At 34.2% G+C, this 16,066-nt stretch overlaps 1 protein-coding gene across 3 annotated transcripts in view; it reads left to right on the top strand.

Moving 5' to 3' along the window:
- htr4 (5-hydroxytryptamine receptor 4) overlaps positions 1 to 16,066 on the top strand; it is a 136,495-nt gene that overhangs the window by 35,634 nt on the left and 84,795 nt on the right. For all 3 annotated transcript variants that reach the window (XM_028008021.1, XM_028008019.1, XM_028008022.1), the window contains one exon: positions 11,217 to 11,295. In XM_028008021.1, coding sequence (XP_027863822.1) covers positions 11,240 to 11,295 — 56 coding nt within the window. In that variant the 5' untranslated portion in view covers positions 11,217 to 11,239. The remainder of the gene's footprint in view (positions 1 to 11,216; positions 11,296 to 16,066) is intronic.

Here is a 16,066-nt window from a genome sequence, read left to right as displayed (position 1 = left end):
TCAAATAAATTTTGTCTATTAAAAAATAGACATAAATTTTTCATAGACAAAACTTTGAATGCCTAATATTTTTAGGCATTCAAAAATATTCTCCATATTTTGAATGCCTAACTTAGGCTTACTTTTAATGCTCTATATCTTGTCTTAACTTTATATCGTAACTTAAAGACTATCTTGTCTTTATATCTTGTCTTGTATCTGTTCATATTGTTTTTATTATTCACTGTAATCTCTTCTCAGTTAGTTTTTTCCACTTCATCTGTTTTCATTTTTAGTTTATACTTTTTTTTGTTTTGTTTTTTGTCCTTGGGTGTCTGGAAAGGTGCTATCAAATAAAATGTGTTATTCTTTTTACCTGCCAACCACAATTACATCTCTTTCTTACACCTAGATTTGCACTGCTTATTTGATAAAAGATGTAATGAAAGACAGATTGTTGGTTTAGTCTTTGAAGATACCCCTGGCAGCTTTTTTTCACGTTGTGTTCTGTGAGAGCACCATTATTTGGAGAGACTCATTTATTGGGAGTCATTTAAAGTCTTCTCTTAATTTTGGTTGCTGAAATTAAGTGTTCAGTCTAATTTAAATTTCAGCTGGCTAATCAGTCGTCTTCAGCTACTTAATTCATAATTGGAAAATAAAAAGATTGATAATTAACATATAATTGGCATTGTGCTGTTACGTTGTGACCAAGTACTTCACTCTCCGGTTAATTAGGTTGCTTCTGGCTATAGGAGGCAGGAGATTGACCTTCAGATTTTTATTTTTGTGAAGCATTGAACATATATTATGCCTTCTTACTTCCCTCTTCCTATTGAAGGTAAATCAGAGATTAATTGCATTAAAGTTATTCAGAACAAGAGAAGATCTTAAGGAACAAAATGCAGATTATACAATTATAAAATACTAATAGAGATAAGAAAATGCATAACATTTTAATTGTAATTGATGCTTTAATTTTTATATGATTATCTAAGCTTGGGAGATTCTATTTGAAATACTTTGTAATTCTCAAGTTATGTTGTTTAAAAATACCATGTTATGATGCATTAAACTGAAAAATGGTTGACTGTTATATCTGACATTTGTTGAAATAATTGATAAAATATTGTTTTATATTTCTATGCTTTGTTGATCTGTACTTGTGTTAGAACTGAATTCTGAGTTTGTCTCCCAACTGTGACTGAGATTTAGTCTGAAAGCTTCTGTTTGACAAAGAGCTGTTCCCGTCACTGGCTAATGTTTTCTAATGTGATTGGATGATATGTTTCTCTAGAAAATATAATTTGTACACTTCTCAGTTGTTCTTTAATGCTTTTTCCCATGAGACTATTGAAGCCATGATAAGTTTTGAAAAAAAATAATTTAGTACTTTCTACTAGCTAGAAAAAAGTTTTGCAGCTCTTTGGTGTTGTGAAGTAAAAGTAATCGAATCATCAATTTTGATCATCACAACAATTGTTGTTTTCAAATTGAAAATCAACAATAATCACAGCATTGCAGAATGATTAGGTTATTACAGTTATTGCCATTTAAATTATTACCGGAATTGTCATGGTATTTATATCCAATATTTACTGATGTGATATGATTTTTCATAATGTAGATACATAAACAAAATCAATATATTTGAATATGCAAATGAAACATTTTGCATATGTTTGTTATTTAAGAAAATATGCTAAAATATTCTAATTGTACATAGTACTATACTTTTTGCTTTTCATGAAATAATAAAAGTATAGCCAATCGATAGTAGCTGGTTAATTAGTCAAACTATCTGCACAAGTACCCAGTTGCTTAACCAACATGACACTCTAAGCTGGTCGACTTTAGTTTTAATCTATATGTCTGTATTTCCAACAACCAGAGGAAACTTCAGTTACTCATGTACTTTCTCTGCCATCTTATTGTAAAAACTTTAAGCCCCATGAACAATACATTGTTTATTATTAAAAAATAAATAAATAAATTTAAAATATCTTCATAAATTTGAAATCTACCACAATTAAACAAATTCCCATTAGGAAGACACCAGCAGTGTGTGTGAATTATAAATACTAAAAAATGTGTACAGTGTATGAGTCATGCACTATGTTCTTACAAAATAACCTTTAGTGTGTAAAAGTTGTCTGAATATTGATTGATGATGAAATTGGTCTGGAAAAAGTGAAATTATATCTTAAATTAACAGATTGTGCAAAACATGTTTATATTGACCTGTTGTAAATGGCAATGTAGAGTGTTAGGATATTGCAGCCATATGCTGTGTACAGGAGAGTGCATAACTGCTTGCTTTAATTCCTTGATGAGGCCTCTGTATTGAGGTCAGCCAGTGTTTGCTGTGCACAGGAGCGTAGTTTTGATAATTACCCCCATCTTTACTAGAAACCTTTGGCTGAACCTCAGGAGACCTGAACTCATTCCAAGCTGGAGTTTGACAAACAGAGATGAACTCTCCACCCACACAATACTCCAGTCAGTCAGTCAGTCTGAGGTTGTCTAGAGTTTTCAGTAATTTTGCTATTTGTGCTCACGGCTTCTGTCCTTTGGTAATTTTCTCGTTCCCTTTTAGTTGTTTTTCAGCAACAAATGTTTGATTTTCATTCAGTAAGTTCAATATTTCTCTCTGTCCTCTGCCACTTTGTCAAATATGCTATATAATCCTGCAATTGTGGTGACAACACTATTCATTTATATTTATAACTTCTAGGGGAAGTTATAAAATATAAAGAGTGTAAGCTGAATTGACAAGGGATGGGATCATAAGGACTAGATTATTTTATGTTTTACTGAGACATTGCCGCTGAAAAGTATTCCATAACCTAGCACATCTCAAACTTGTTTCCAGAATATACAAGCAGACATAAACTGCAGACAAGCTAGCGATGGTAAAGTTGTAGTGTTTGCAGAGATTGGCCAGGAAAGATGATGTCATTCTTTCAGATTTACTGCGAAAGAAAGTCTCTGTAGCCCAGACTTTATGTTGTTAGCTTTGGGTTTACAAGAGAGTTCCAAATTTTTTTCTGCAAATATGTGTTAGAGAAGGAAAAGACCGTTACCTCTCAAGTAGTTGTTGACCTGAGTTGCTGAAGTTGCTGAATATTGTTGACGAGCCTCTTCAGTGTTACCTGGAAAATGGCAGGGAGTCACATCTCTCTGTGTTCTTTGGAAAATCTACTTAAGGGTGTTAAAGAGAAGGCTCCAATCAATTGTTTGACGTCAATTAAGGAGGAGCAGGTTATTCTTTGTAGGTTATGGAACGGTGAACCAGATCTGTATCTTTGTTGTTCTCTTAATTAGATCATTTAGGTTAACTTTTAAGTTCAGGTGTTTTTTGTTGTTTCCAAATGGCCTTACAACCATTTCCATTTCAACCATTTCTGTGGGTGAATTTTTAAATTGATGGTTTAATTTTAGGGTATCTTCGAAACAAGAGCCATGTCTGCCTTTTTGGCACAATGTTGAGCTGATGTTTTTTGTTTGCACTTCACCTGGACTTCGCGTTGTCACTGATGATATTTGTTGTGCTCATAATCATGATCTTCAGAAATAATCTTACAGTGAAAGGTGTCTGGTTTGGAAATCTATGCGTATTTATTACTTGCAATAATAGGAGTACCTATCCATCCTGTCAAAGTGAAGAAGAAGGTGACTAGAAAAGCAAGGCTCTTGATTTTTATGTGCCCATATTAAACTAGCAGAGTGGTCCACAGTGATTGCTGATTCCTGTTATATATAAAGCTCTTGACTTACCGCTTCATTTACTTTCCAGCTCTACCCTTTGGTCATGATACATTAATCATGTTTAGAAGAACATGATTCCGTATACAGGCTACTTAAATGGGTTTCCTGTGTTGACTAGTTGGGCTGAACCTTAGTGATAAGGTGCTGTTCTTTCTGCTTGGTAATAGCACTTCTGAATTGCACTTTGAAAGGAGTCTATTGAGGTGGTTTGGACACGTGGTTTGGGATGCTTCCTAAATGCTGCCTTTTGGAGGTTTTATGGGTTTGCCCCACTGGGAGTAGAACACGAGAGCAGACCCAGTCCTTAATGGAGGAGCTTCATATCTCCACTAATAAAAAGTATAGCAAGCTGATCCACCAGGATACATCAGAATTCCCCTTAAGGATAAAATTTAGATATTTAGAAGATAAGGATGACTCGGATTTCCTCCTCAAACTGTAATATCTTCCTTTCCACTTAAATATCAAGTAAGTGGAAACAAATATTTCAATTATTTGTTTTTATCTTACCTTATACCTTTTAAAACTTTTTAACATTTTACTTCTTAGAATTTTATTAGAACTTCTTAGAACTTGTGCCTCAGAGAAAACTAAGTATTTATTTTGTACAGAAAAAAAATAAGGCTAGTGTGTGTTTAGTTCAAGTTAAATGAGGGTCAGTACAGTAGGTCATCATTTCTACCACAATATCCTTTCATAATAAGTCACTTTGGTATTGTATTTTGTAAAAAACAATGTGCCTTCCTCTTAAGAGTTAATAAAGGGCCGATAAACAAAACAACAAAAAGCAGATGTACAGCTGGCACTTGGATCCATTTCTCCAGCAGAAAACTTAGAGTGGGATTAATGTAGTCTCTGGATAGGAATATTACATCAATCTAGGAACATCCTGGCATGACTTTATTCAGACTCAGAGGAGCAGCTGCTGGCTGAACGTTTAATATTGTATGTGATGCTGTCTGCCAGCTTGATTCTCAATTGCCGTAGGGAAAACAGTGTGCAAGGTAAACACACTTACAGGTTAACACAAACTCATGCTATCAAAGGCTCTTTACCATTACAAACTGGAAGTTAGCTCATCTGTTTCCAGAGATGGTGTCAGGGATTTTTTTTAAGAAAGTACTTTTGACAGCATCTTTGCAAAATATTTCCGTCTAGTTGTGAGTTTCTAACAATGTGTTCAATATGTGTTTCATCAATTTTCAGCTTTAAATTGTTACAGTGGATTCTGTTGGCATCAAAACTAGCCAAAACTGCAATGCAGCACTAGCTTTAGCAATAAAATGGGACACCAAATATATAACCCACAGGTCTTTTTGCATATACATTATCCATAATGTATGCATTCACCATAAAGTTGTTGGTGAATGCAAATTCCAAACCATTCAAACTCAGCATCCCTTTTCATTTTCCCATTTACCTCATTATCTGTCACTTAGCTATTTCCTCAAATATCATATTTTTTCTGAATTCTACTTTCTCTAACTTTGTGTGATTGGATCAGAGCTGACAGGCTCCAGCAAACCCTCTGAGCAGCCTCTCCCATTAGCTCTGTCATGCGTTGAGCTTGCCTCCCCTCCCCTGTCGCGTCTTTTATAAAACATACTCAGTAGGACTGGTATGACCTCAAGATGGGTCCAAGGAGAGTTCAGGCTTGTGGAAAATCCTGGTCTCATGATCAGATTTCTTTTTTCTGCATCATTGTTGGGTATGTTGGGTAGCTTCACCTGAATTTTATATGTTTGGAACTAAAGATAATTATTATCATATGACTTGTACAAAATAGGGTTCAGCTTAAGAAAATAAAAATTTTAAAAGAAATGTATTCAACAATAAAATGTATAACTTTTGAAAAATGAAAATAGGTTTCTATCTGTACAAAAATAAATGCAAAAAGACCCTCTAATTTCACCAAGGACTTGTTGAGAATTAAGGAAGGAAAAATAAGGGGCACCATGTGCTTCAGTGACAGAGCACATGCACAATATGCAGTACTAGGTTTGATTCCCAGCCTTGGGGCCATTTACTGCATGTCTGCCCTTCTCTCTCTGCCCTTTTCTCTGTTGAGCTACTCATGAATAAAGGCCACCAGTGACAACACATCTTTTAAAAAAGAAAAAAGAAACAGTTTATTTGTAAGCAGTTTTGATAGGAATATCTTTATTCTGGCAATGTTTTACTATGGCAAAAGGGGGATTTAGTAAAATGCTTTTATGAGTAAGAAACTCCAGATATAATCTTTTCATGCCCAATTAAAAATATGTTCTGTCTAAGATCCAAACCAACCTAGCACAGTGCCAGACAATCAGTGAGCATCTTATGGCCAATTGTGTGAAACATTCATGATATCAGCGAAAATGCTTCTGTTTGCAACATAGTTTCACGGGTCACTCTATTGAGTTTGTTAGAAATGTTTTGCCACTGTAGATCAACAACAGGTAAACCGTTATGATTTTCTTAATGTCATTTATTCTCGAGGACATTCCTTTACAAATTGACTACTTCTCATCAGGCACATTATTGTGGCAGACAGAAATTTGTTCAGTAAGTGAAGACACTTTTATTTACTGTTTCTTTTAACAGGGTTGGGAGGGTGGGTTCTTGATCACACTATAAAATGGCACTGTGTGCCTGGAAAATACAGAATATCTATGATCTAATTATTTTTTCAAAACATAAATATACTTTACTGTAACTAAGATACAGCCTTAATTCTGTGTTTTAGGACATTAGTGGAAACATGGCGTACAAAAATTACAAAAATTAAAGCACTGACCCTTAAATTGGTGTAAATATAAAAAAATAAACTGTCATTGCTTTTACTAAGCAGGTTGTGAAAATGGTTCAGGAAGTTACGATCTGACTCTTGTTCTCAAGCTATATGGTGATGCACTACAGTGATAGATGTGTTGCTGCCAGTGGCTTGTTTCACAGTTCTATCCAACCATATAGTTATCAGAAAATGATCTGACACAGCAGAAAGAAACTATTATGCTCCTGGCATACCATTCTATTCTGAGTTTCTTTTACCACTTACCATTCCCATACCTGACCTTCAGTTACAATTTGTAAAGCAAACATAGATGGGCTATTTCTTTTTCAGGATTATGTTAAAACCACTTCAATATGTGATACATTTTTTATATCATTATAAAGAAGTTATCTTTGATTTTTTTTTGTACATCACTCTTTAAAACATAAATCTCAGGTTCTTTATGATGTTATCTTGTATGTCCAGGTATTAAGGATAGGAATTTCATTTTCTCTGACTTAACATAGGTTTACCCTATAATGCCATCGGCTCCTGGTCTTATCTGATTTTTAAGCTCGGACTTCATCTCTTTCCAACCTATGGGTAGAAAATCTTTACTGTCCTTTGTCAAAGAAAGCCTAAAGGTTTGTCCATTCCTTTCTGTTTTCAAGTGAATCAGTCATTTGAAAGTTGGAGGAGATGTTTATTTCAGGTGAAAAACTGCACTTCCCTGTAAAACACAATATTTTAAGAAGTTTTTTTTAAAACAAATAGGTTTTCCCCCACTTACTTTTTATTTGGAATGTATTTGTTTACCTAATCTTACTGTCTATAATGCTTAAGTTTCTTTTATTATTTTAAAAGTTTCTTTGTTTAAAATGAATCTAAAAATAATTATTTCAGGTAACAGTTGTTAATTCAAGCATGCTTGATAAGCTAGCTCAACTTGACATGTGCTGCAGTTGTCATTTCACTACAAATCGTTTCACTCCCAGAATAAAATATGAAGCTTTTACACTAGCATCACAGTAAATTCATCTATGCTCATGCACAATTTTCTACATAAAATATTGAACCAACTTTTGATGGCATATTTTGCCATCATCAAAATCTTAGGAATGTTAAATCACAGTCATTTTTGAAAACTGTATTTTTTTAGTTTTATTTTAAGCAAATAAAGCAGTGTTTCCAAAAGCAACTTCAATTAAACTGTCATAAGTGCAGTTGGTGATCAAAACCAAAATATTTCTTTACTCAGGCTCGGATAGAAGCCACTTGGAAACTTCTGATTGTAAGAGATGTCTTAAAACCACAGCACCCCCATATGTTGCTGACATTGGGTACATTAAAGGGACAAAAGCACAAAGATATTAGTAGGAGTAAATCTAAAACTCGAGTTTAAGATTTAGGTAAAACTTGAGTTTGCACATTCAACTTATTCCAAACCTATGTGCAAAGGCAGATTGGCTACACAAGAATATCTGCAAAGCCAAGTGCTGATGCAAATTTTATATATTTAAATGAGGCACTTTCCTTCCATTTAAAAGAAAAATCAACCACATTTATGTAAATCACAGCCAGAGCAAACAACCTCTCTTTTTTGAAAGCCAAAATTGTGGCATGAATATTTTGCTGGAAAAAAAACAAGAGCTGGTAAAAACCTTTCACAATTTTGGCTCAACAAAAAATAAAAACACAAAATTGACAACAGCTGTATTGGTTGGGGAGTTTTTCCTGTCTTCTGGTAAGGTTTCTCAGATATTTATAAAAAATATTATAATATTGAAACATTTCCTAAGTCTTTCTTAAAATTGTTGGTTTATTTGTTTTAAGCAGAATACAGCTCTTATGATTGTAAAATGTTCCAATAGTACTTAACAAGCTGAGATTGATAAATTCAAAGCAACTCTGCAAAGAAGGTCCATTTATATTGCTTGACTTAGGGGAGGTGCTCTAATGAATCTGTGCTGTATGTCAATATTGCATTGTATTAGAGATTAGGGACTGGCAAGAGCTTGGTTATCTGGTGGAGGTTTTCATGATTTATTAAGTGATACTAGAATGGTTTAATTGGACACAAGAAGGCATGCTGATGTGAGTGAATCATCATCACTTCCAACAGTGTCTACATATTGTTGTATGGAACTGAGACTCATTATTATTGTGTCTCTGCTAAGAAATTGTATCACACATATATATTTTGTGACAGTGGTGACAAGCTTTTGGCATGTTTAAAAAATATTTTGCTATAGCTATAAATCTAATTGCAGATGCTACAGCATTAGATTCCTTGGAAGGCAATACTGCAGCTTTGTTTACGTGAAGCTGTTTATCTTTATTTGTGGTAGAACACAAAGCAGATATGTAACTATGTGATGCCATAACATTATATAAGAAAGATGATTTTGAAGGATGGTCTTTAACTCCTAACCATGTCTTAATTACACATGAAATACACATAAATACATTTTTACTTCTGCTCTTTCTTCCTGTGAAAAAGATTGAATATGTAAAAGTAAACTTTGGATATACAGTACTTTCAAATTCCACTGGTGCACCTGGTTGTAAAATTTTGTCTACAAGAATAGTGTAGACATGTTCCAATAGTACTTAAAAAGTACTATTGGCAACAGCTGTATTGGTCTGTGTGAAACTTGACTGAAAGGTCTCGATCAGGAGCTCAGATAAAGCTCTGAGAGAGCAAAGCTAAGTTAGTTTTCTCTTGGTGACAGCAGAGTGCTGCTTCGGCTTGTGTTCAGCTGCTAGGGAAGCTATGTGTGTCTGCTTGTGTGAAGATGAGTCTAAACTGGAGGAGGTGGATGCCACCGTGTTTTCATCACTATTGCTGCAAAACATTGTTCAGTCACACTTATTTTTATTAATATCTGGCTTTAGTTTTATTGAAAAACACCCAGTAAGCAGTGTAACTGTTGAGAAAATATTTCCATGATTCTACCTGCATATTGTCCTGGTCTGTAGGTATTTTTCCCCCCTTTACACCATTTCACATGAATTAATCTATGTACATTTTTTTTGGTGGAACTGTGGACTTGTATCTTTGTCATCTTTCTCTCCATGCTAACCCTGTGCTGAACTTGTGACACAGCCAAAGTGTATCCTGCCTCTTTCCCTATTACAGCTGGGAAACGTTCCAGCCAATGCATGATACTAAACAGGTAGGGAAATGAATGACTTAACAAAAACAACCACAGGAAAAAGCCCCAATCCAGCTAGATGGAGACTGTTGAAAATCACCCAGAATTTGGATGGCCTTTACAAAGATGTTCAGATAGCTGTGGGCTCCCAGTTACTTGTGATAGTGCATTAGGTTTCTCTTAAGGCTGGATTTGATGCTTTGGGGAAAAAAATAGATACATTTAAATGGATAAAGTTAGATATCATGGTAGCTGACATTGTGTAGTTTAACTTGGAATGCAAAAACACATAATCCTGTAGTTAACTGTTATGCTTTTAACACCTCATAAATTCCTTTAAATTATTGCACCAGCACTTTAGTGGGAAGGTGTGCTGTTGGACTGTTTTTGGAAGACCTCTCTTTAGTATCCTGCCAGATCTTTTTTGTCAGCAAAACAAACAGAAAAAAAAATGAAGGAGTCTTATAGTTCTTTTTAAATTAAGAATTTTTTGAAGAGTGGATGTTTACCTTTAGTTTTAAAAGTCATTTTTATTGCGACATGAACACAAATATTCAAGCAAAATCCTAAAATAACTAGTTGGAGAAAATGACAAAAACTATTCATTATTTGTAAAAAAAAAAAAGAGAAGCCTTATTTTCAGATTTTATCACCAAAGTTGCTCATGTTGCCAAGTGCAAATGATGAAAATAAGAAGTTACTTTTACAAAATACTGCAGTACATGTGAGCCCATCCTTGAGTCCATTAGTGCAAGAAGTAATTATGCAATGTACAGCTCCATTGAATGTGCTGTACATGTTTTATAGCTGTTTCTTCTTTGTTTTTTATGTCACAAGTTGCATAACACTACATGCACCTTCCTCTGCCTGAGGCATTACGGTGTATTTTGTTACACTTTGTAATGCAGATATAACAAGTTTTTGCTCATTTTGCTGTCGGCCTCATACAGAGGAATGTTAGCTTTAAGTGACCACATGACGTACCGGTTCTGACAGCTACCCATATGGTTGAAGCATAACAAGATTTTTTATTCAGGGAATGAATGAGGTCAGAATCCTCCGCTGTCTCCAACCTCTCCACCAGGCTGACCTTCCCTGTCCAAACTCTGTATCTCACTTGCATGTCACTGGAAATGTTATCAAAGGGAATGTCTTGTTCAGTCTCTGTACTGGTTGACTTTTACACATGAAATATAAAATATGAGGAGAAATCTCACATGTGTTTGAGCTATGTGAGTGTAAGCAGGCTTGCTGATTAATTTATCACAATAGACTTTTTTTTTTGCAGACGTAGATATTGTAGTATGATTTAGCATTGCGCCTTAGGGCAAATTGTCTACTTTAAAAGCAAAGATCTCATTTTGCAGTGAAAACAGATTTACACAATGTGGTACTAAAATGTCAAACGGAGGTATTAAATTTGCATAATCGTGATGCAGTTTAATACATTTATGTTAATGCAATCTTCTGTGAAGGAATTGCTTGATAATAGCAATTTAAAGTTCTCTTTTAATAATATAAGTGATTATGATGATTCTTTAACTTTCACTGTGTGTCTGCAGGGACTCTCTGCATTTATGGTTACATGAATGCCAGCGCTGCAGGCCAGATGCCGGTGATGGAGGAGCTTGTCAGTGAGAGGTAAGAATTAATCAACGTTTATGTTGTGTAATCACTGTCATTGTGATTAAGCTTCCTAAAAATGATCAGGCTGCATAATGCACCACACACAAAGAAAGTTACTTATCTCCGATAACTTTTACAATATATCACAAATAGTACAAATATGAATAACTACTGATCATAAAAGAGAATGTGTACAGATGGTGACAAGTTTGTTGGCTTCCTAAGTAAAACTATATTATCAAATTCAGCCATTACTGCAGTTGATAAATCTCACACAAAAATAAATAAATAAATTGAAGTTAATTTATTTAGTGAGGAAAAAAACACTAAAGTAGTACTACATTGCGTGGCACAATACAATGTATTGTACAAATAACAAGTTCTCTAAAACATACTAGTTTTGTAATCACATTTTGCTTTTTTAAAGTCTATCAAAGTTTTTTAGAACTTCCAATCATGAGTTGATGATTTTCTATTTCCTCTGGGATATAAATATGATGTGGCACAGAGACCCATTTCCTTTAATAACTGACCAATATTCAGGACAAGGACTTGACAAGGAGTTTAAAATGAAGCCACCCACATTGAAGAGGATATGCAGGACATTAAAGACATCTGCAAAGATCATGGTTAGAAAACTGCACCAAAAAATAATATTTTGATGTCACCAATTCTCCAGGAAGCCTGTAAATGATATCTCCATGCCAATCAGTTAAATTTTCTTTTAGATTTTTTCCCTCATTGAATAGAAATATTGTAATCAAATGTTAGGTTTTTCACTGAGAGTAAGCTACTGCAATTGAACATTAATAAAAATAAATCACTTCTCAATGAGAATCAATAAATTGGTCTTTGCCAGCTACATGGGTAAAATTGTCTGATATGCATTTTCATGTAGTCCATTCTTCCATAATGTTGCTATTAAACTACCATATAATAGCACGCAATATGTAAGTGGTCATGTTCTTATGTCAGCTCAGCTCAGTGACCATAAGTAACACAGATGCTGTGAGGTACTATTTCTTGAGATCTAGTTCTCTCTGAACTGAACATCCACACTGATGTTCACATGCTTACTGGGTATCAAATAAAAAATAATGTACTATGCTATCGCGTCTCTGTAAGATGTTATTGCAATGTGCAAAACAGCTTGTTGTATGGCACATCTGTGAACCTTTACCAGAGGCAGTTAAATCCACATAGCTGTTGAGCACTTGTTTGTTGTTTGTTGATGGTGGGAGCTGTGTAACACATTCCTCCACACCATAAAATTCCCATCATTGTCATCCTAATGTGACCAGTCACTGACCCGTAATGGTCTGTATTCACTCTCAATGCAACTGCAAACAGGTCAAAGAGGGAGCTTTCTAGTTTTCAGCTTAAGAAACAAAACAACTCTTTAAATAGTTTCATTTGTTTACTTGTGTTCTTTATTATCAAGGAGCTTAGATGAGAAGCTTCTTCTCTTGTTGTCCTTTGCATTGAAAGAAAATCCTTTTGTTCTTGTGTTGAGAACATATACTATATAATGCTACAAGCTCAACGGGTCAGAAAAATGTGTTTAAATTCATCTTAATTCATAATAAGATATATGTGGTTTTTAAAATGTTAACATAGGCACTTATAAATGTTTTCAGTGGGAGATTCAAGTATTCATAGATATTACCTGGGGTCTGTGATCACTTACTTCTGCAAATACTGGGGCTTACTGGAACTTATATCTCATCTGCTCTTTTTCTCTTCTGAGAGCAAGTAGTAAATTTGTATAATCACTTAAGTGTTCAGTTCACTTTAAAAGCTTAGCTTGTTACTTGTTTTATTTTATTCTATTTGTTTGCAGTACTTGTCAAACAAAAACACTAAATGTTAACTGTGCTCTTTTCACTATTTAATATATGTTAAAGTGATCAAGTTTTGTTATTCATAGGGCTGCCTAAAATTAAAAATGCCTCAACTGCAGGAATTTGGGTTGTGTATTTTTATTTATTTATTTTTCTTAATCCACCATCATTCATGTTCAGATCTCAGTACCATCAAAAATTGATTTTATAACCTATCCTCAATCTTTATGGACATAAACTTGTGTGCAGAAATAAAGCTGAATATGTCCTTCAGCAGTCATTTAATTTCAGCATAAAAACACATAATAAATATATTATATGTTAAGTTACTTATTTTAGTGCGCACTTACTATCTTTGTCTTTGTGGTAAAACTGCAGCCGTTGATAGTGTAGTGTCAAGTACAGCAGTTCAGAAGTCTGCAGCTCAAAAATGAATTGGCAGTCCTGATTCCTGCTTCAGGCTTATTCTCATCTTCTTAAGGAGCGTTTGGCTCTGCTGAGGAAACAATGGGCTTTGTGGGATTTCTGCTTCACTACTCACTGCCTCTGTAGTCGTTTTCCCCCTCAGGCTTGTTGATTTCATTTGAACACAGATCACGTTAAAACTGTTGGGTGGTATTTTTTCTGCTTTGGATTGTAAAAATAGCAGTTTCCTCTGCTTGGTAAAGTTTCAAACATTTCAAGGTGCAGATGAGAGATGAGAACTTTTTTTTACTAGCCACAGTTTGCTGGTATTTTTCTCACTGTTGCTTTGACTCACAAAGTGACGTTGAAAAGAGAAACGGGTAGAGGACAAAAGCGGTACACATTGCTACAATACTCCAAAGGTATATTTTTGAGCATTTTATTCTAACACTTATCCCAAATGTTATTTTATATTCAAATGTGAAATTATACATATCGTATTAAAACAGTAAATAATGTTTTCATACTGAATGCAGTTTTAAGGTATTCATTATTTTCAAATATATGTTGTTGGGCTATGACCAACTTTGGTTACTACCCTTTCCCTGGTTTACAAGGAAGATGACAATCCCTGACAAACATAGAAGTTAAATTTTTCATGCATGTAGTTTGAGGAGTACAAACATTCAAATGACCACAACTCCAAATATTTTAGGATTTCCTTATATAAGACATAATAAAACCAGACCGTCAAAATGTATGTCTGTCTGATACTGGATTCTTCAGTAGCATATGAGGAAATTGAGTGACTTGAACCAGCAGGAGTGACTTATGGTTTACTTTCATCTCTGTTGGTACATTTTCCATCATATATGCATATTAGAGTTAAATTTTGCCATTTGTCCTTCATATTAATTAAAAATGAAAAGCAAAATGATGCTCATTCTTCCTGAAAACTGAAAATCCCTTCAATTTTGTTAATTTGGTTAGCTTTAAGAATAATGTGATGGATACACTGAAGTGTATGTACTAATGAAAACTGTGTTTGAGGAAATGTTTGTGTCCTTTAGTCTGGTGGCATCTGAATAATAAATGTAGGAGTAAATAAGCAGTGATATCACACTGGTGTTAGTTTAATTTTATGGAAATCCTGCTATTGCCTTTAAGAAACCATGACAGACAGTTTTGTCACAAATGCAGAAACACATATATAGCACTGCAGTGCACTAATAATTTATTATTTTATCATTAAAAAAACATTTACAGTGCAGTTATTTTTGTGTTGTGGAAGTTCATCCTTCAGAAATTTCAAGTTTGGTTCATACAGAGTATAGCTGAATAATTTATGTTCACAATTTCTAAGCCTAATTCTGAGCTAAACTCACATCCCTGACATAAACCATTCAGGTTTATTAATTTTTCACAAAATAAACTATTCTAAAAACCCCTGGTAACTGTTAGCAAACGCTATTACCAAACCTCCAAGTGCAGAGCTGGACATGTTTATTGGCACCCTTGGTAAAGATGTTTAGTGAAAAATCAGGAAGTGGTCTCTTCTTGCTAGAGTATTTTTTTCACATTGAACATTTTAGAAAAATCGAGTTTTTTTTCATTTAAATGCATTTATTCAGTGGATAAAGAAGTTTTTGCCTATTGTCTTCTGTTCTCTCCTATTTATAGTATGTAATCCTTTCTCAATAGAGTTGCTACTAATCAGAATTGCTTTCATTCTATCACCTATGTGTTTGCATTCAGTGTCTGAGACAGTATTTCCTCAAAATCAACCATCTTATTTTATTTCATAAGTTGCAATACACCTTCACATTTTTTACATACCACAAATCAAAATGTAAACAAATATTTGCACTTTATTGTATTAAAAGCAACACCTTCAGTATGGCAAAAATAATAATTTTGCATTTTACTATGAATGAAAAGCCTGGATATGAAGAATGACATATATCATAAGCAACTTTCAAATGGCCACATTTTCAGACATCATTGTAAAGCTTAGAAACCAGATATCCAGGATGTGCTAGTAACTTCATTCTTGTTCCTGATTCCTTCATGGCTGGACACATGTATATGCATCAATTATTAACACAGTAATTATTGAGAGAGAACATATTCATTATTTATGTAGTTTGTAGTTTTAAAGTTTGACATTTGCTGTATTAGTAACTCTGTGATTAAGTGATGAAAACAAACTTGTCAATTAAAACTGGAACACCACTCAGCCCTGGGGTTAAAGGTCAGAGAGCTGACTACATCTTGTGATACCACTCTTCTGCTGTATGCACAAAGTGCAGAGTAAAAATTTCCATTGCAACACAGACCAAAAAATCTGAAAGTCTCCGTTACGTAAAATATTGTCACTCTTGTACAACAAATCGCTGTGGTTTACCCAAAGATTCTATCACTTTACAGCAGCTTTTCACACTCAAACAGAACTAGGTTTAGTTACAGTACCAGAAGCTTTGCTGAGCTTTTCAATTTAAAACACAGCCTTGTTAAGTTAAATAATGGCATAAATCCTAAAG

The sequence above is a fragment of the Xiphophorus couchianus genome, chromosome 23 (genome assembly GCF_001444195.1).
Source record: "Xiphophorus couchianus chromosome 23, X_couchianus-1.0, whole genome shotgun sequence".
Classification (NCBI taxonomy): Eukaryota; Metazoa; Chordata; class Actinopteri; order Cyprinodontiformes; family Poeciliidae; genus Xiphophorus; species Xiphophorus couchianus.
Note: the sequence above shows the minus strand (reverse complement) of the source record. Positions and strands in the feature narration are given on the sequence as shown.